The sequence below is a fragment of the Hyperolius riggenbachi genome, chromosome 11, assembly GCF_040937935.1.
Source record: "Hyperolius riggenbachi isolate aHypRig1 chromosome 11, aHypRig1.pri, whole genome shotgun sequence".
Lineage (NCBI taxonomy): Eukaryota > Metazoa > Chordata > Amphibia > Anura > Hyperoliidae > Hyperolius > Hyperolius riggenbachi.
Genome location: NC_090656.1, coordinates 19,263,104 through 19,284,723, shown reverse-complemented (window position 1 = coordinate 19,284,723; position 21,620 = coordinate 19,263,104). Strand labels below are relative to the sequence as shown.

Here is a 21,620-nt window from a genome sequence, read left to right as displayed (position 1 = left end):
ACGCTCCGTATAATGTAAAAAAGCCGCCGACTTTAAGGGTTAATAGCAAAGCCCCCTTAAATGCCAAGAGCCTCAAATTTGGAGAATATATTAACCACCTCGGCGTTCTGATTCCCAAGGATTTCTGTGCAAAAAGCGGTACATTTAATTTTCAGCACCTTTTTTCCTGTAACTTACCAAAATGAGCCAAGCAAGAGTTTAGTATACATTCTGAGTATAATAAGTGTCAAACACTAATTCTTGTCAAAAATAAAATAAAATTTATTAATGACAAACTGAAATACCTTGCATTTTTCCTCAATGCAGAAATATAAAGAAAATGCAGAAATAAATAAATGAAGGCAGAAACAAAATTATACAGGGTACAAGTGTACCTTAGAACACTTCTTTAGTGTGGTAGATCTTGAAGCATGGTAATGCGCAAAGTGGCACGTCACAGTCTGGGCAATAAGTGCGGGTCTCCTTCCGCATCTTTTTGCCATCCTTGTCCTTCTTATTGCAGCAAACAACGCACCTTCTTGTAGGGTTTGCTTTCTGTGGGGTCGGTGGCAAGTACTCCACAAAGTGTCTCCCTGAAAGCCGTGCCGGATTCACGACATATGATGCCCTGCGCCCCGGTCTAGATGTTGACTCTGGTGGGGGGTACTTCATGCAGATTGCTTCCGTCAGCTGCCAGACAAAGTCATGGTGGGGTACAGGCCTTACACAGCTTTTCTTGTAGAGCACATAGCCATTCCACAAGCACTGCTCAAGTAAGTGGCGCAAATTTTTTTTATAATATTTCCGCTGCTGCTTGCGGACAGCCGGATAGAAGGTCATGGCTCCATCAGCCCTGTCCACACCCCCCATAGTGTTGTTGTAATCCAGTATGGCTTTGGGTTTATCCACCTCCTGTTTACTCCTGTTGGTGGTGCGGACAGTCTCGGCATTATGAATAGTGCTGAGGACACAGACATCACGTTTGTCCTTCCACCTAAGAGCCATCATTTTGTCTTTCTGCCAGGCAACGACCTCCCCCTTTTTCAGCTTCCTGGCAGAAAAGGCCGGCGGCAGATTGCGACGGTTAGCCCTCAAGGTACCATAGGCATCAGTTTTATGCTGGACCAGGTAATCAAAAAGTTCAGGGGAGCTGTAGAAATTGTCTGTCGTCAGGCAGTACCCCTGATCCAGCAATGGCTCAATTAGGGTTAGGACAGAGGAGGTGGCAAACCCAAACTGGCTGAACTGAGGGGCAAATTTGGTGCCTTTGCCCGTGTAAATTACAGAGTTCCAGATGTACCCGGACTTGGCCTCACAGAGCATAAACGACTTCACCCCAAAGCGTTCCCTTTTTGATGCAATAAATTGCACCCAGCTCAGTCTACCCTTATATGCCATGAGGCTTTCGTCAACCGTGATGTCGCGATCTGGAACATACACAGCCTTAAAGTTCGCAACAAACATCTGGTATGTCCCAAATTTTTTTCAGCTTGGGTGCGGGATGGGTGGCCTCATCAAACTCCTCGTTGTTTCCGAAGTGCAAATACTTCATGATGAGGGTGTACGTGGCTCGGACATAACAGATCCAAAGAAGGGCGTACTGAGGATCTTATTAGTGGTCCAGTACCACTTCTGCAGCGGCTTACCAACAACTCCCTGGAGGATGACGAGCCCCAGGAACACCCAGATGTCGTTACTGGTCACAGGTTCCCACTTACTGCTCCGTGAGAACCTGGGTAGAGAAGATTCCTGCTGATGTTGCGCTGCATAGCGATTCGTCTCCTCAACGATCTTGCGGATGACGTCACCAGTCAGGAAGAGCTCCAGAAAGGACAGCGGACTCTCGTCGCACGCGATCTTCTGCCCGGGTGCCCCTGTGAAGGGGAACCTGGGTGGCGGAGCTTGAGTTGGGCTCCCCAGCTCACACCAGGTGCGTGCGACCGTCACTGGCTCCTCGGCTTCCTCATCACTGGTCTCCGTCTCCGAAGACAGGTTACTGGGAACCTCGCTGTCTGTCGATTCCTCTAGGAGCTCGTCTTCGCTGTCGCTTGCCTCGAGGACATCCAGCAACTCCTCGTCACGCACACGCCTCCGGGAGGACGAGGCCATGACCCCAAGCAGGGTACGGGGTCACGGGCAGCGACAAAAAAAAAAAAAATCAGCAAAAGCAAACGCACAGGGATCACAGCGTCTTGAAAAAGACGGAAAGCAATACGCAATCTGACAGTAATATGAACAAAGCTAAGGCTGGAAAAAAGCAGTAATCGCACAGAAATCACAGATGATAGCTGACAACAGACTAACACTGGATGCTGGGGACTCTGAAAGAGGGAGAGGCAGTAACGGTTCAGGGCTTTTATTGAGAGCTGACAGGTGTTTGTGTTTGTGCAAACAACTTTTGAATTACACTAGCATGATTGGATTACATAGAGTTTGTTTCCCTATGTAATCTAATGATGCTGTCGCCGCGACGGACACTAGGGGGCGCAGGAGCCGGCGTCAGAGGAAGTGGCTGGGCTACGCCATCTTCCCTGACTGCCGGATCTCCGGGGAAGAGGGGAGTGGGGACCGGAGGATCGGGGGAGCCTGGGACCGGAGGATCGGGGGAGCCTGGGACCGGCAATCAGAGCCCAGCAGGAGGGAGAGGGAGCCCCGCAGCAGCCACAGCAGCACAGAGAAGGCGGCCGAAATCACGCGCTGCACAGCGGTGAGTGGGGAAAGTGCTGGACGAGCTGAGCTCGTCCGAAACACTAGCAGCAACTTTTTCTTGGACGAGCTCAGCTCGTCCAGAACGCTAGGGTGGTTAAGGAGATCAGAAGGAATAAGAGGAAATTTTTTTTTTTCAAAAAGACCTTATAGTTTTTGAGAAAATCGATGGTTAAAGTTTCAAAGGAAAAATGTAAACATTTAAAAACCCGCCGACTTAAACGGTTAATAGCAAAGCCTGCTTAAAGTTTAGGAACACCAAATTCCCAGGGTATATTAAGGGGATCAGTGGGAATAAGAGGAAGAACATTTTTTTCAAAAAGACCTTATAGTTTTTGAGAAAATTGATTTTTACGTTTTCAAGGGCGAAAATGTCTTTTAAATGCGGAAAATGTCAGGTTTTTTTGCACAGGTAACAATAGTGTATTATTTTCATAGATTCCCCCAAGTGGGAAGAGTTTTACTTACTTCGTTCTGAGTGTGGGAAATATAAAAAAAAAACGACGTGGGGTCCCCCCTCCCAGACCTCTTTAACCCCTTGTCCCCCATGCAGGCTGGGATAGCCAGAATGCGGAGCACCGGCCGCGTGGGGCTCCGCACCCTGACTATACTAGCCCGCATGGTCCATGGATTGGGGGGTCTCGGAAGGGGAGGGGCAGCCAAGCTTTCCCCTCCCCCTCCGAACCCTTGTCCAATCCAAGGACAAGGGGCTCTTCTCCACCTCCGATGGGCGGTGGAGGCTGCGATTTCCTGGGGGGGTTCATGGTGGAATCTGGGAGTCCCCTTTAAAAAGGGGTCCCCCCGATGCCCACCCCCCCTCCCAGGAGAAATGAGTATAGAGGTACTTGTACCCCTTACCCATTTCCTTTAAGAGTTAAAAGTAAATAAACACACAAACACTTAGAAAAAGTATTTTAATTGAACAAAAAACATAACCACGAAAAAAGTCCTTTAATATTCTTAATTAACCATTAATACTTACCTGTCCCTTTAAATAAATGATCCCTCGAAATAGCCTCGGAAATGTTCTATCAGTTACAATGTAACAAAGTTATTACAATGTAACAACTTTGTTACATTGTAGCTACGCCGCACCCGACGTCACTCGCCGCTCAGCCGCCGCATACGCGTCTGCGCTGCACAGACCCGACAGAGCTCTGAGCTATATAGCTCAGAGCTCTCTAAGCATCTTTGAATTTGGGCTCCAAGGAGCTCCATTGATCCTTAGCAGACCAATGGGGTTCCTTCTGATTTGAAGGAACCCCATTGGTCTGCTAAGGACCAATGGGGCTCCTTGGAAAAATCGATTTTCTCAAAAACTATAAGGTCTTTTTGAATAAAAAAATTTCCTCTTATTCCCACTCATCCCCTTAATATACCCTAGGAATTTGGTGTTCCTAAACTTTAAGCAGGCTTTGCTATTAACCGTTAAAGTCGGCAGGTTTTTAAATGTATACATTTTTACTTTGAAACTTTAACATCGATTTTCTCAAAAACTATAAGGTCTTTTTGAAAAAAAAAAATTTTCCTCTTATTCCTTCTGATCTCCTTAATATATTCTCCAAATTTGAGGCTCTTAGCATTTAAGGGGGCTTTGCTATTAACCCTTAAAGTCGGCGGCTTTTTTATATTATACGGAGCGTTACGGTTTAACGCGAAATTACGGTAGCGTTTAATGTGAAATTACGGCATGAACAAATACCCATTGTAATGCGAAAATTACGCTTACACGAAATTTCGCTAAATCCTTCTTCATTACGATTATGTACTTACGGCCATAATCGTAATTACACTAATTACGCGAAATTTCGTGAATTCGTAATTACGTCATTACGCTCATCTCTAGCCAGAGGTATAGTTGCCTAGTATATGTAGCCAGGGGTATATGTGCCCAGTATATGTAGTCAGGGGTTTAGTAGTCCCCAGTATATGTAGCCAGGGGTATATGTGCCCAGTATATGTAGTCAGGGGGTATATGTCTCCCCAGTTTATGTAGTAAGGGGGTATATGTGTCCCCAGTATATGTAGCCAGGGGTATATGTGCCCAGTATATATAGCCAGGGGGTATATGTGCCCCAGTATATATAGCCAGGGGTATATGTGCCCAGTATATGTAGTCAGGGGGTATATGTGCCCAGTATATGTAGTCAGGGGTTTAGTAGTCCCCAGTATATGTAGCCAGAGGTATAGGTGTCCAGTATATGTAGCCAGGGGTATGTTTCCCCAGTATATGTAGTCAGGGGGTATATGTGTCCCCAGTATATGTAGCCAGGGGTATATGTGCCCAGTATGTATAGCCAGGGGTAATAGTGCCCAGTATATGTAGTCAGGGGTATATGTCCCAGTATATGTAGGCAGGGGTATATGTGCCCCAGTATATATAGCCAGGGGGTATATGTGCCCATTATATGTAGTCAGGTGGTATATAGTTGCATAGTTATTTTGGTTGAAAAAAAGACATACGTCCATCGAGTTCAACCAGTACAAAGTACAACTCCATCCTGTCCCCCACATACCCCTGTTGATCCAGAGGAAGGCGAAAAAAACCCCACAAGGCATGGTCCAATTAGCCCCAAAAGGGAGAAATTCCTTCCTGACTCCAGATGGCAATCAGATAAAATCCCTGGATCAACATCATTAGGCATAACCTAGTAATTGTAGCCATGGATGTCTTTCAACGCAAGGAAAGCATCTAAGCCCCCTTTAAATGCAGGTATAGAGTTTGCCATAACGACTTCCTGTGACAGTGCATTCCACATCTTAATCACTCTTACTGTAAAGAACCCTTTCCTAAATCAATGGCTAAAACGTTTTTCCTCCATGCGCAGATCATGTCTTCTAGTCCTTTGAGAAGGCCTAGGGACAAAAAGCTCATCCGCCAAGCTATTATATTGCCCTCTGATGTATTTATACATGTTAATTAGATCTCCTCTAAGGCGTCTTTTCTCGAGACTAAATAAACCCAGTTTATCTAACCTTTCTTGGTAAGCGAGACCTTCCATCCCACGTATCAATTTTGTAGCTCGTCTCTGCACCTGCTCTAAAACTGCAATATCTTTTTTGTAATGTGGTGCCCAGAACTGAATTCCATATTCCAGATGTGGCCTTACTAGAGAGTTAAACAGGGGCAATATTATGCTAGCATCTCGAGTTTTTATTTCCCTTTTAATGCATCCCAAAATGTTGTTCGCTTTAGCTGCAGCGGCTTGGCATTGAGTACGATTATTTAACTTGTTGTCGATGAGTACTCCTAAGTCCTTCTCCAAGTTTGATGTCCCCAACTGTATCCCATTTATTTTGTATGGTGCTAGACCATTGGTACGACCAAAATGCATGACTTTTCATTTGTCAACATTGAACTTCATCTGCCATGTATGTGCCCATATAGCCATCCTATCCTGATCCTGTTGCAATATGACACTATCTTCCTGAGAGTTGATGATTCTGCACAATTTTGTATCATCTGCAAAAATAGCAACATTGCTCACTACTGCATCTACTAGGTCATTAATAAATAAATTGAAGAGCACTGGACCCAGTACAGACCCCTGTGGGACCCCACTGCTAACAGTCTCCCATTTTGAGTACGATCCATTGACCACAACTCTTTGTTTTCTGTCCATTAGCCAGTTCCCTATCCATGCACACAAACTCTTCCCCAATCCTTGCATCCTCAACTTTTGCACCAGACTTCTGTGGGGAACAGTGTCGAAGGCCTTTGCAAAGTCCAAGTATATCACATCTACAACATTCCCAATATCCATATTAGCATTCACTACCTCATAAAAGCTGAGCATGTTAGTCAAACAGGACCTGTCTTTAGTAAACTTATGTTGATGCTGAGAAATAAGATTATTTTCTACTATGAAGTCATGTATAGTATCTCTTAGTAACCCCTCAAATAGTTTGCATACAACTGATGTTAAGCTTACTGATGTTAAGCTTATATGTGCCCAGTATATGTAGTCAGGGGGTATATGTGCGCAGTATATATGTAGGCAGGGGTATATGTGACCCAGTATATATAGCCAGGGATATATATGCCCAGTATATGTAGTCAGGGGGTATATGTGCCCAGTATATGTAGTCAAGGGGTGTATGTGCCCAGTATATGTAGTCAAGGGGTATATGTGCCCAGTATATGTAGTCAAGGGGTATATGTGCCCCAGTATATATAGCCAGGGGTATATGTGCCCAATATATGTAGTCAGGGGTTATATGTTCACAGTATATATGTAGGTAGGGGTATATTTCGGTAGTCAGGTGTCCCCCTCCCCCCCCCAGCAGGAGCAGCGCAGAGAAGAGGGAGAGCTGTGTGGACGGTGGAGAAGGGGGGCCACCCCCCCCCCCTTCCCTCACCTTAGGGTGCTCTCCCTACCTCGCTGTCCCCTCCAGAAGTAACATGTGGGCAGCCGGCAGCGGGCGGGACTTACCTCTCCTCGTTCCGGTGCGAGCACTCTCCTGCCGCAAGTCTGGTCTGATCCAGAGCAGCGGCACGCAGATCCGGCGCCGTAACGAGGAGAGGTAACTCCTGCCGGCTGCCCGCAAGTTACTTCTGGAGGTGACAGGAAGGGAGAGCACCCTAAGGTGAGGGAAGGGGGGGGTGGCCCCGCTTCTCCACCGTCCACACAGCTCTCCCTCTTCTCTGCGCTGCTTCCCTCCACACGCCAGGGTGAACGGCGTCCACGCTGAAGAAATAGTAAGTGGACGCCGTTCACCTGCGTCCACCCCCCCACTCGACCCCTGGTGAGATGTATCAGTGAGGTAATGATTCTACCTTTTATAATGTAAGGTAGTCCCCCGGTTAACGAACGAGATAGGGACTGTAGGTTCGTTCTTGACCTGAATCTGTTCTTAAGTCAGAACAATGTGCCATCTCTGTCCCCTGTACCTCCTCTGTGCTCCCCTGTGCCTCCAGTGTCCCTCTGTGTCACCTCTGCCCTCTGTACCTGCTTATACAAGTTTAAAAGCCATTTTTTTCTTAGAATTTTTTAAAACCGATTTTCTCAAAAACTACAAGTCCAATTTGAATTTTTTAAGCTTGTTCCCATGGAAACACTGAATCCATGCCGTTGGTATTGACGGGTCATTCGTAAGTCGGGCGTTCTTAACTTGGGGACTACCTTTATGCTGTTAAAATTGTTCAGCAGAAGGTGCATTTGATTGTCACGCTTCCATGCTGCATACAATTTGCATGCAGGCCTCTTGGAGAGATTCACCCACCTCCAGTCAGAAGTAGTCACAGAATATCTCCCGCGAGATAATGGACCTCATTCAATTGCTTTTTCTTCTACATCTTCTCCTAGGAGATAATGTTTTATCCTCTGTTTCAAAAACTGCAGTTGAAAAAGTACAAAAAAAAGCTGAAAAAGTATTGTCAACATTATTCTGATTGATTGTTTATTGATTAGGTGAGAAAATATCACCAGGGAGAAAAAGTGAATGGAGTAAGGGCCAATGTAGCTAAAAGTGGTTCCAACCCATTTGTGCTCTATCCAGGACTCAGAACTGGCAGGAGTTTGGCTATAAATTCTCTGAAAGCAATTTAAGCATAACAGAATTTCTCATTTAGTAATTAGTGTTGTAGATCCAGAAAGCTTGGCCCAAATATCTCTAACCACAGACCAGTGTGACCAGCGTCAGGCCGGTCCTACCGCCGTGATTGCCGGCGTGACACTGCAGCAAAGTGTAGAGCCTGCCATACACTGGCAGATTGCTACTCGTCGTCAGAGCCGGGACAAGGTCCTCCAGCACCCAAGGCTGAGATACCAAAGTGCGCCCCTCCAACCGTCACACACTGATTGCTATTAGACTGAGAGGCGACCCAGGGCCCCCAACACCTTAATCTCTAGTTATCTGGCTTGCAGTCACTGCCATGTATCCCCTTTTCTTATTTCTCTCTGCTTCAAACACAATAGGGGAATGATAGCTGAGTGAGTTGTGCGCCCCCCTCCTACATTGCGCCCTGAGGCTGGAGCCTCTCTTGCCTCTACGTTGGCCCAGCCCTGCTCGTCGTGCCCAAAAGATTGATCCCCTCTTAGATCAACTTCTGATCAAAGAGGGGGTATGTTATTTCCCCACACTGCTCGTTGATTATTGATTTCAGCATGAAATCTGGTAAAAATCAATAGTACTGCCACAACCTCAAAACCGGTGACGGGCCCCACACTTTTCTCCCCTGGGCCCCTGCTGAGTGTTAGTACCACTGCGGTGCGCATTCATGCCTGTCTGGCGGGTGCATTTCCACCCAGGGCTGTAAAGTTGGAGTCGAGGCAATTTTGGGCACCCGGAGTCTGAGTCGGAGTCGTGGTTTCATAAACTGAGGAGTTGGAGTCGGAAGATTTTTGTACCGACTCCACAGCCCTGCTTCCACCTGTGCACTTCCTCCAAAAAAAAGGCTCTGGTTCTTAAAGAGAAACCGTAACCAAGGATTGAACTTCATCCCAATCAGTAGCTGATACCCCCTTTTCCATGAAAAATCTTTTCTTTTTCCCAAACGGATCATCAGGGAGCTCTGTATGGCTGATATTGTGATGAAACCCCTCCCACAGTGTGAGGTTAGGACCATGGTTCTGACATCACTCTGTGGGAGCCCTGTTGCATTGTGGGAAATAACAGCTGTTTCCAGCTTTTTCCAAATGCCAAAAAAGCAAGCAGCATCTCCTTCCACTGACATTACCTGCCAGCACTAAAAATGTCACCATGTGATAAATGTCAAAATGTAAATCTGGGAGAGGAAAGATTTTACAATGGGCAAACGCTGACTAAATCATTTATACACAATTAATGTAAAAATGAAGCACTTTTTTTATTACATTATTTTCACTGGAGTTCCTCCTTAAACTTGTGAAAACGTTCTTAGGCCACAACTGTTGCCTTCCTGTGAAAGCCACCCTGATCGTCAGTAACGATGTTTAGTGCAGAGTAGATTGGCCATGACGTCGGCTGCGCTCCCTGCGCCTCGCTGAACGCGTTCCAGACTTTCTCTGGCGTGTAAATTCAGCTGTCAGGCCGGGCACAGACTCAAGTTTACTTTAAGCCGTCGGATGTTTGTTGCTAGGAAGCCTGCCGTCGCCGCGTGCAGGAATTAAAAAGGCAATTAAAATATTAATAGAAAGGCTCTAATTTCTGCAGAACTAATGAAGCAACGCATTTTTATGAGGCCGACTCTTCCACGAAGGAATATTAATTTACTTTTACTAACAGTGACATGAGCCTCCGCTGTACAAACGAGAACAAAGTCCTTCTTTAGCTCCATCAGCGTAACCGCCGCAGAAGAGCAACGCTGCACATGGAAATTATCTCCCGATACAAATTATGGGGAGGCTTCAAGGAGGTGAGATTGGGGGGTTGTTTTTCTCTAAAGGAGGCCTGTAGATCAGCAGTGGGCTAGTTGAACAGGAAGAGATGAGCCTTTGACCTTCTCTTTAGTTTGGCTCTGTACACTACCTGTTTATTTATTTATATAGCACCAACATATTATGCAGCGCTGTACAGAGTATATTGTCGCTCACAATCTAGTCCCTACCATAGTCCTATGTCTTTGTATGTATTGTGCAGTGAATGTATCAAAGTCTAGGGCCAATTTAGGGGGAAGCCAATTAACTTATCTGTATGTTTGTTGGGATGTGGGAGGAAACCGGAGCACCCGGGGGAAACCCAGACAGACACGGGGAGAACATACAAACTCTTTGCAGATGTTGACCTGGCTGGGATTCGAACTGGGGACCCAAAAAGTTATCGGTTGTCCCAAAAAAATCAAAAGGTCGATCGGGTTGATCAGGAGTGGTAGATATTTCTGACTAATATTTAGGGGTAGATAGTCAATTTATTCCTGTATAGACCCAAGCATTTTTTTCAGAGCTTTCAATTTATTTTAATAAAAAATTGAATACTTGTGTGGTACATTGGTCTATTTATTTTTAAATGTGACAATCAGAGAAATTGATTGTAATTCAAAAAATTGTATGGTGTGGCGCCACCTTCAGGCTGGGATCTTCTCAGGCGGTTCTTTCTGTGCCCCCACCACTACCAAGCAAAGGCCACACACAGAAACACTGATGTTAAAGGGAACCTAAACTGAGAGGGATATGGAGGCTGACGTTTTTATTCCAGAATTCCTGGCTGTCCTGCTGATCCTCTGCCTCTAATACTGTTAGCCATAGACCCTGAACATGCATGTAGATCATGTGTTTGGCCCAGTGCACACTAAAAACCTCTAGGAGATCCACAAAACGCTAGCGGTTTTTGAAGCAGATTTCAGAGCGATTCTAGGCATGTTTAGAGAGATTTTCTAAACATGCCTAGCATTTTTTTGGAGCATTTTTGTGTAGCAGATCTCATGTATTGTTACAGTAAAGCTGTTACTGAACAGCTTCTGTAACAAAAACGCCTGGAAAACCGCTCTGAAGTAGTGTTTTTCAGAGCAGTTTTCCACTTTCCTATACTTTAACATTGAGGCAGAAACACTTCAGAAATCTAAAAAATGCTTCAGCCCCCGAGTTTGCGTTTGTGGAAAAAAAGAACCGCTCTGGTGTGCACCAGCCCATTCACTTTCATTAGCCAAGCAGTTTTCCCCCTGCAAGCGTTTTAAAAAAAACGCTCCAGAACCGCTCCGGTGTGCACCAGCCCTCAGTGTCTAAAATCTGACAGGATTTGCTGCATGCTTATTTCGGTTGTGTGATTAGACCAGGCATGGGCAAAGTTGGCCCTCCAGCTGTTAAAGGATACCCGAGGTGATATATGACATGATGAGATAGACATGTGTATGTACAGTGACAGGCACACAAATAACTATGCTGTGTTCCTTTTTTTCTTTCTCTGCCTCAAAGAGGTAAATATCAGGTATGTAAGTGGCTGACTCAGTCCTGACTCAGACAGGAAGTGACTACAGTGTGACCCTCACCGATAAGAAATTCCAACTATAAAACACTTTCCCAGCAGAAAATGGCTTCTGAGGGCAGGAAAGAGATAAAAAGGGTCAATAGTTCATAGATTTTAGCTCTGCCATACTTCAATGAATGTGTCATTGAGTAAAAATAATAAAAAAGTTAAAGCTTAAAAAGTAGATTTACACATAAAATAAAACTGTGGAATATCTTAAAAAGTAATTTTTAGGAGAAGGAAGATAGATACAATCGTTTATTTCATTAGTTTATTTTCGCCTCGGGTGTCCTTTAACCTCCCCGGCGTTCTATTGAGATCGCCAGGGAGGCTGCGGGAGGGTTTTTTTTAATAAAAAAAAAACTATTTCATGCAGCCAACTGAAAGTTGGCTGCATGAAAGCCCACTAGAGGGCGCTCCGGAGGCGTTCTTCCGATCGCCTCCGGCGCCCAGAATAAACAAGGAAGGCCGCAATGAGCGGCCTTCCTTGTTTTGCTTACATCGTCGCCATAGCGACGAGCGGAGTGACGTCATGGACGTCAGCCGCCTCCGATCCAGCCCTTAGCGCTGGCCGGAACTTTTTGTTCCGGCTACGCTGGGCTCAGGCGGCTGGGGGGACCCTCTTTCGCCGCTGCTCGCGGCGGATCGCCGCAGAGCGGCGGCGATCAGGCAGCACACGCGGCTGGCAAAGTGCCGGCTGCGTGTGCTGCTTTTTATTTGAAGAAAATCGGCCCAGCAGGGCCTGAGCGGCAGCCTCCGGCGGTGATGGACGAGCTGAGCTCGTCCAGACCGCTCAGCTGGTTAAGGAACTACGAATCCCACAGTGCATTTGCCTTTATGAGTCATGACTGTGGCTGTCAGACTCCTGCAATGCATTGTGGGACTTGTAGTTCCTCAACAGCTGGAGATCCAAGTTTGCCCATGCCTAGTTTAGACACTACTGCAGTCAACGAGTTCAGCGGGACTGCCAGGAAACTGGTATTGTTTAAAATGAAATAAATATGGCAGCCTCCATATCCTCTCACTTCAGCTGTCCCTTAAAGCCAAACACCGGTTACTTTAAATTGTTAGAGTAGGGTGGAAACTGCTTAGACCCGTTTCTTTCTGCGCTCTTTCTCGGAGAATTTCCCTTCCTTCTCTCCTGACAGGAAGATAAATATTGATCCAGCAGAGACTGCAGTAGATCAAAGATGGTCAGTGAGATGGTATTTCCAGTTTGCATGCAAATTTTATGCAAATGATCAACAGCTTTGAACTGGGTGAACCGGAATCTGCAGGAGGGGCTTTTGATAGGCTTGAATTGGATAAGCATGCAGGTCAAAAATTGTAATCCTTGATCACCTTATCTTTTTATTTATTGGCACGGTGGGTAGAAGTAAGGTTAGGTTTCCACTTTGTGTGTTTTCTCTCAGAAAATTGGCATTGATTTGGCAACTGATTGGTAGTGAATGGTGCTGTTTCCAGCCAATGCGACTTTTCGTACGCATGAAAAAATCTAAGGTCCTGCGTCGTTTTTTTCGGACATCGCGTACAATGCCTTGCATAGGCAATGGATAGCAATGCAAATTTTTGTGTTATTTGAGTGAAGTAGAGAAATGCTGGACATGCTTTTTGCAAGCACATAATGCATGTCCTGGGAATGAACACACTATTAGTGGGGGGAGGTGCAGCCAAACCTCCCAAATGCTGCCATCCATCCATACACACCCCCGGGACCGTCTAGCATATGTGCCCAGGGCTTTAGACCAGCCTTTCTCAAACTTTTTAACCTGGAGGAACCCCTGCAATTAATTTTTAGTTCTCGAGGAACCCCTGCATTTATTTTGCAGGAGGCATGGACTTTAAAAAAGTAGGTGTGGCTGTTTATTTCACTACCACCTATTACAGTGTCCGTTCTTATACTGTCTCCTTTGTCTGGTGCTTTTTATTGATGTACTTATTATTATTCTGACCCCCAATTTAGTGTGGTTGTTTCTTTACAGTATCCCCTATTTTAATGGATGGAGGAAAATGCCAAGGATCCATGGAGTTCCAGGGATCCCTGGTTGAGAAAGCCTGCTTTAAAGAGAACCAGAGACGAAGCACCCTCTTGTATTTTACCTTATAAATCATTGGGAACATGACAGTAAACACCTAATCTGCTCTTTGTTTCATTGTTCTCTGTTTAATCTGACTGTTATCACCTCTGATAATAATCTCCAACTGAGCATTCAGTCTGGCTTTGCTACGGAGTGACTATAGCTGAGTCTGTCTTCTCTGGTGTCTTTTACAGCCCAAGCCTGCCCCCTTGTGGCTCTGCTATAATGACTCAGCTATAATCATTCCCGGCAAAGGCAGACTGAATGCTCAGTCGGGGATTCTTATCACAGCTGATAACAGACACCTTTAGCAGTGAGGATGAAACGGAGAGCAGGGTAGGTGTTTTCTCTAATGTTCCCACTGATTTATATGGTAAAATACATGAGGGTGCTTCGTCTCTGGTTCACTTTAAGAGGTTCTCTATGGAACAAAATGCCCCTGGGGGGTACTTGTCTCGGGAGGGGAAAGCCTCCGGATCCTATTGAGGCTTCCCCTGTCCTCCTCCGTCCCACGACAGCAGTGATAGAGCTCCCCAAACGGCGGGGATGTAAATATTTACCTTCCCGGCTCCAGCGCAGACGCAGTAGCGGCACTCGGCTCAGAAATAGCCGTAAGTCGCCTGCAGTAGAGCGGACCCAACTGAGATTGGCTGTTTCCGCCTATTTCTGAGCGGAGAGCCGCAACAGCGCCCCCGCTGGAACAGAGAAAGGTAAATATTGCACAGCCTGACAAATCGTCGGCTGCGCATTAAATGGGCTGCAGAGAGACCACCGTGGGACAGAGGAAGACGGGGAAGCCTCGATAGGGTCCAGAGGCTTCCCTTCTCCCGAGGTGAGTACCCCCCAGGAGAACTATATTTTCAATACGGAGTCTCTTTTAGACTATCCACCACTTCCTGCCACAGTTGTCATGACATGTTACCCAGAATCCTTTGTTTCTGTTTCTTCCTGGAAAGCTGCCTCAGAAGATGCAATGATCATTTTTCTCTTTCTGAGGCTCACTTAGCAATAATCAGCTCTCTATCTTGATGAGAATGTTCTCTCTATGAAATGCAATTAGCATCATCTCTGTGATTAATGAACGAGACAATTTTATATTAGGCAGTGTGATTGTGTTTATGATGTTGATTTGTAGATAAGATGATCTCGTCTCTGAATTATTGCTTATTTTTTTTCATTGCTTTTTTTTTCTTTTATTAGGCTCCATATATGAACCTTTAAAGAGCATCAATCTCCCCAAGCCGGATGAAAACCTGTGGGAGAAATTGGACCGGTACTACAGAATTGGTGAGTAGTGCATTAGCGTGTCATGCCTGCTGGTGCAGCAAGGGGGAGACGGAGAGCCTCCGCACGGTTTTGCGGTGTTGCAGATAAGGAAACGGGATGGTCAGTGAGATGCTAATAATTCTGATGCAAATATTTTGCTAATTTTATGTTAAAGTGGAGCTGAACTCAGAACTTCCTCTCTTATCTAAAAGATAAACAACAGCATAATAAGCTTTAAAGGTAAACAGTTCTGTGTTACAGCTTATACAATTACTGCAATGCATCTGAATTGCCTCTACATCCTGTTTTCATGGAAGCAGACAAATCGTTAACATCCTGTGTTTACAAATTAGCTTCTCTGCCAAACCTGCTGAGATCCCTTAGCTGACACATCTGAGAGATCAAATTACACTTATTAGTCACAGATTATGGGGGATTAGACAGGCTAAACTCTCTAAATACATACGGGGTACATTTCTATGTTTTCCTTCTGTCCTGTGCAAGGGTTCAGGTCCACTTTAATCTTTGCAGTTTGGAAATGGACCAGTCAAAATCACCAGCTGCTGTGCAACTGATTGGTACATTTTTAAACTGCATAGATTTGCATTCACTTGTATTATAAGGATCTCATTGACCATCCCTAACCAATGACAATCCCCTTCATGGCCAGCCATACGTGGGCTCAGAACTCCACACTAATATGAGATTGTTGAGGATTTAAAGGAGGACTCTATGAAGGGTGGTTGGGTCTCTGGACAGTTGTCTATCTCGTGTATATGAATGTGATCGACGGCAAGCAGAGGAAATGTAATCTTGTTATAGCTTCAGGGACAATTATTTTAAATGCAATGTCTGACAGGGGCTGCTTTTCAATGTTAAAGAGAATCTGTACTCTAAAATTCTTACAATAAAAATCATACCATTCTACCCTCTGTGCTGTTTCTGCCACTCCCTGCTGCAATCCTGGCTTGTAATTGCCATTTTTATGCAATGTTTACAAACAAAAGACATAGCAAGTGATACGCTGAGAGGAGCTCAGTGTGTGAGTCATACAGTGTGTGCAGGGACCTGGAGAGGGTGTGTATAGCTTCTGCCAATGACAAGTAGCACAGCACATTGCATCTTGACTGCCTGAGCCTGACAGAGCCGACAGAGGAGAGAATATTAGATCATATAACAGAGATAACACAGCCACTGTGCAAGTAGGAAAGGCTGCAGTTAGACTGAGCACATTAGAACAGGTATAGGAACGTATAGGATAGAAGAAATAAGGATGAAAATGTTGTTACAGAGTCTCTTTAAAAGACACCTGCCCCTAGACAAAGCTACCTAATCTAAGCACAGGGGGAGTATATTCATGCTGGATCTACACACCTCTCTGTATTGTCCGTTCCTCTCCTCCTACCCCCTGATCTCTGTAATTACTCTCAATTGTGTCTGTAATCATTCTCAAACAGGAAGAGGCAGGTTTGACATTATGTTACCCCCTATCATCCTCCCATTCTCTCCGCTTCCCCGCCCCATTATCGGTCCATTTCTACTTTGCTCTAAAAGATTCCTTACAGCTTTAAAGCTACTATCCCAGAAAACATTTGTAGCAGAACATCACTGAAATGGTTAAACAAAGCACTTTGTCCTGCTATTCCGCTTCAAATCCACATTTAGACTGGAGATAACAGTATCTTTGTTTACATTCCAATGTTGATACATTTGTGTGTAAAAAACACTCTGTCTCTGCTTCAGGCACACATAGCTCAGAATAGCTCATTAGAAGATTTTAATATATAATAAAAATCAGTTATAATAGAAAAAGAATAAAATGCAATGGCAGCTTTCAGGGCAAGATAATATACTCTTGGGAAATGTGTAATTTGTAAACAGACAATATTATTTGTGCACAAAAGCAAATATGATAACTGTATGACTAATAAAAAGTAAGAAAACACATTTGTATTGAATGTTATTTTAGAGTTTCAGACCACTTTAAAGTGTGATTATACTCCCAAAATTAAAATTTTCACTGTAGAGAGCAGTACAGACTTGCTCATCCCTGGCCAGGGGTAACGAGGAGAGGAACAGGCAATGCACAGAGGTATGTGAATCCAGCACGGACGTACCTCTGTGCTTGCCTTACTTAGCTTTGCCTAAGTTCAGTTAAACCTTAACCTCCCTGGCGGTCAATTAAATCCACCAGGGAGGCAGCGCGGCACTATTTTTTTATTTTTTTTTTTAAATCATGTAGCTAGCCTAGCGCTAGCTATATGATAGCCTCTGAGCAGTGACATCCCCCCACCCCCTCCGATCGCCTCCGGCGATCAGGCCCATCAGGAAAACCCGTTCTAAACGGGATTTCCTTTAGGGCTTACCCCGTCACCATGGCGACGGGCGCGATGTCATCGACGTTGTGCCGTCAGAGGGAGTCCCGATCCACCCCTCAGTGCTGCCTGGCACTGATTGGCCAGGCAGCGCACGGGGTCTCGAGGGGGGGCCCTCTAACGCGGCCGGTAGTGGCGAATCGGCGTGGAGCGGCGGCGATCGCAGGTAACACGCTACTAGCAAAGTGCTAGCTGCGTGTGTAAAAACAATTATGCAAATCGGCCCAGCGGGGCCTGAGAAATCCTCCGCAGCGGCTTACCCCGTGTCCAGCACGGGGTTACAGCTAAGGAAGTTAAGGTCTGGAACCCACTAGCAGCACTTTTCTATTCTCTTGTGATTTGAAAAGCTCTTGCTAATGTAATGCTATGGGGATTTTTAGAAAGTAACATGCCTCAAGTGGGATCACACCCATAGCATTACATTAGCTTTTCAAATCACAAGTGCATTAGAAAATAACTGCTAGAGGGTCCCAGGCCTAAGACCGTATGCTGGGGTTAGGGTTTAGGGATGGTCAGTGAGATGCAAATAATTTCGAGTTGAGGCAGGATTATGCAAATTGTGTAAGCAAATTTATGCAGTTTGAAAATGGACCAGTCAAATTTTACCTTAGCAGAATTTGATACTTGCAGCATCCATTGAGTCTAGTTAGTGGACTATCTCCAGGCACCCATGGGAGTCAGTAGTCTGCATATAACTGGACAACACAGAGGCTGCAAACAAGGAATTCAACAAGCTCTCATGTACCAATGGTCAAGAAAGTGTATCCAGGGACAGTTGTCCAACCCATATGTGTCACACATACACGCTTGCTTCCACCACTGTTGCCAGTAGGTGGTGTGTGGCCTCTTCTCATTTTAAATACATGGGCACTGACATGAAGCTGGCTCAGCCTTTACTGTTACAACAGATGCTTTTTTAATAATTTAATTTAGATTCTGGGCCTTGACACCCAGCACACTGGAGGTCACCATTTTTTTTTGCATTTGTGAAATATAATTCCTCTTAAAGAGAACCCGAGGTGTGTTTAAAGAATGTTATCTGCATACAGAGGCTGGATCTGCCTATACAGCCCAGCCTCTGTTGCTATCCCAAACCCCCCTAAGGTCCCCCTGCACTCTGCAATCCCTCATAAATCACAGCCGTGTTGTGAGGCTGTGTTTACATCTGTAGTGTCAGTCTCAGCTGCTCCCCCGCCTCCTGCATAGCTCCGGTCCCTGCCCCCGTCCCTTCCCTCCAATCAGCAGGGAGGGAAGGGATGCAGGCGGGGACCGGAGTTCTGCAGGAGGCGGGGAGAGCAGCAGACTGACACTATAGAGATAAACACAGCCAGCTCTGACAAGTTGTTTGTCAGCAGTGTGGCTGTGATTTATGAGGGATTGCAGAGAGCAGGTGGACCTTAGGGGGGTTTGGGATAGCAACAGAGGCTGGGCTGTATAGGCAGATCCAGCCTCTGTATGCAGATAATATTCTTCAAACCCACCTCGGGTTCTCTTTAAAGAAATTGGATGGGATTCAGGTGGAGGTTCTCTTCTGAACAGGTCTGTCATGTTTTTTTAGACACCAGAGTCTGTAAACTATTTCTTTATGGACCTGGCTTTGCGATTAGGGATATTGCCACGAGGATGAAAGCACACAGTTTTTTTTAGAATGTAATTGCATAATTATGATTTTCCTTCACTGGAATTAAGGGTCCCAAGCCTTGACAAACCACCCTACACTATTATTTCTCCACCACCAGACCTCACAGTTGACTCAATGCATGCAGAGTAGGCGTGTTAGGCGTGTAGCATTCTCCTGGCAATCTGCCAAACCCAGATATATCTCTGATTTCTGCATGCTTTCTGTTGTTGCAGAGTGTAATGATGGTGCTCGATATACTACTATATACTATAAGCTCGTGCATAGTCATGTGCTCACGAGTAGTTACCTACTCCAATTCATGATTGAAATGAGGCTTATTTGCCTCAGCTGTGTGCAAGGGAGACGAGTGGTTACTTACCCAGAATTCCATTGGCTTTTATGCGTCCCAGACGTCTTGCACGCGGCCTATGGGACATGTTGCAAGACTCACTACCGCGCATTTCCTCCTTCAAGGCGGAAGTGTTCAGTAGTGAGTCTGCGTAGCTACTTGCCCATGACAACACAGGTCATGAAGCTTACTATGAACTGTTTCTGGTGCTGGCATTGCTTTTGAAGAGAATTTGGATATCAGTAATGAGTTTTATAACCAGTTAAGGTTTAGGCAGTTTTTCACACGCTGCACCTTGGACACGTTCTACATACGCTCTCGTGGATTGCTACGTCTTGGTTGACGTGTTGCTGCTTGTAGACCTCCCTTACAGAGGGTAGCTTACACTTGGCCAGAGCAAGTCTTGCAGGGCAAACATTCGGCAGATGCTTTAGCTGGGAAGTGGCAGCCTATCACAGACCTAAACTAATCATTTTAGTTGTTATTGATTTATAAAGCACCCAACTAATTCTTCAGCACATACCTTTCTTCAGTTATTTGCTGCATAGCTGTGTTCAGATATCGAGAGTGCTGAAGATACCACCAGATTTACTTCAGCCAAGTTGTGCCAAGATTTGGAAAAAAAAAAGAGACCAACATATTTTTTTAGTTCAACACCCCATCACCACCAGTTGTGCTTTGTTTACCCTGTGCAAGGGGTATAGAAGAAGGAAAATAGCAGAAGGGAATAGCTACAGGTACTGCGAAAATGAAGTAATCGGATGGGCATAGCCATTTAGTGAGCTTTGGAGCTCAGAGAATTTTTTTTCTCATTCACATAGATATGGTTGAACTCCAAATGGGTTAATAAGTCACCAAAGGGCTTGAGTATATGTGGAATAAGACGAGGTGTAAGGGCAGAGCCTTGAGGAGCTGAGTGCATGTTGAAAATAATGGGGCCTGAGGACAGAACCTTAATATCTTGGGTATAGTTTAAGAAAAGCTGGGGTCTGAGCCTTGAGTCACTAACCCTCTGCCCCCCCCCCCCCACCCTTTGGTACAGGTTAAGAAAGGATGGGGTCTGAGAACAGAGCCTTGAGTCACTTGAGTTAGTACCCCTATCCCCCGAGAAGGCATACATGAGCTGAATTGCTTGCTAATGGTGACAGAGTAAAACCTTCTAGACAGAAGGAAATACAGGGAGGTGACCAGCCACCACCATGTTATCTCGTCACTGAGCGTGCAGGAGATTATCCCAGTGGTAGTTGCTGGGCAACTGACAGTAAGCAACCCCCCCCCAGTAAAGCCACATACACACGCTCAACAGCGGTCTTCTATGCTTTCAAGCGGTATTGTCACCATATAATTCAAATTTCAACAGCAACTGGTCTGTGTGTATTAAATGATAAAGATGCTAATCCTGCATTCAAAACTTTTTTCTGCTGTTATGGTTTGGAGTTATCACATACTCATAGAGCACCCTGCCCTAGTGCCAAACAGTGCCAAAAAGTTGAATGCTGGGAGTTCATTTTATCTATAATACATTCCTCCTCTTCTATTTATTTCCCTGCCTAGCTGCTTATCAGAAACACCCTCTGATTACTTGTGTTTACAAGCAAGGCTGAGGTGACTCAGTGATTGGATGTGTAAATATAAAAAAGACTCTGGGAGGAGGGCAGCTAATGAATACACAATGAGCAAGAGAAGGGAGGGGGAAAACAAGAGTCAGGGAGGATATGATGTCAGCATTAGCTTGGCAAGATGGCCACTGCCTAGAATAGGATTTTCTGCTTTTTGTAAAATTCACAGGAATCATTACGTGGATAGCACAATACATCTGTTATGTAAGTAGAAGTAGTATTTATCTACTTATATATGTGTTTTTTATTTCTAGGTTAGCATGGGTGTCGCTTGTTCTTTAACAACTGTTGTTGTGAAACAAGTTGAAACACCTAAAAAAGTCTTTGCTATTGTTCAAAGAGCTGAACTATTGGATTGACTTCTTATCAGTCTTATCAGCTCTTTGAACAATAGCAAAATACTTTTTTTTAGGTGTTTCAACTTGTTTCACAACAAAAGTTGTGAAAGCATAAAAGACCGCTGTTGAGCGTGTGTATGCGGCTTAAAGGGAACCTTAACTGAGAGTGATATGAATGTTTCCTGTAAACAATACCAGTTGCCTGGCAGTCCAGCTGATCTCTGTGACTGCAATAGTGGCTGAATCACACCCTGAAACAAGCATGCAGCTAATCCAGTCTGACTTCAGTCAGAGCACCTGATCTGCATGCTTGTTCAGGGGCTGTGGCTAAAAGTATTAGAGACACAGGATCAGCAGGCAACTGGTATTATTTTAAAAGGAAAAATCCATATCCTTCTCAGTTTAG

The 21,620-nt window shown here is 45.1% G+C and overlaps 1 protein-coding gene across 3 annotated transcripts in view; it reads left to right on the top strand.

Moving 5' to 3' along the window:
* The window catches only part of PHKB (phosphorylase kinase regulatory subunit beta), a 421,697-nt gene that overhangs the window by 70,366 nt on the left and 329,711 nt on the right, over positions 1-21,620 (top strand). For all 3 annotated transcript variants that reach the window (XM_068260886.1, XM_068260887.1, XM_068260888.1), the window contains one exon: positions 14,847-14,933. In XM_068260886.1, the coding sequence (XP_068116987.1) occupies positions 14,847-14,933 (87 nt within the window). The remainder of the gene's footprint in view (positions 1-14,846; positions 14,934-21,620) is intronic.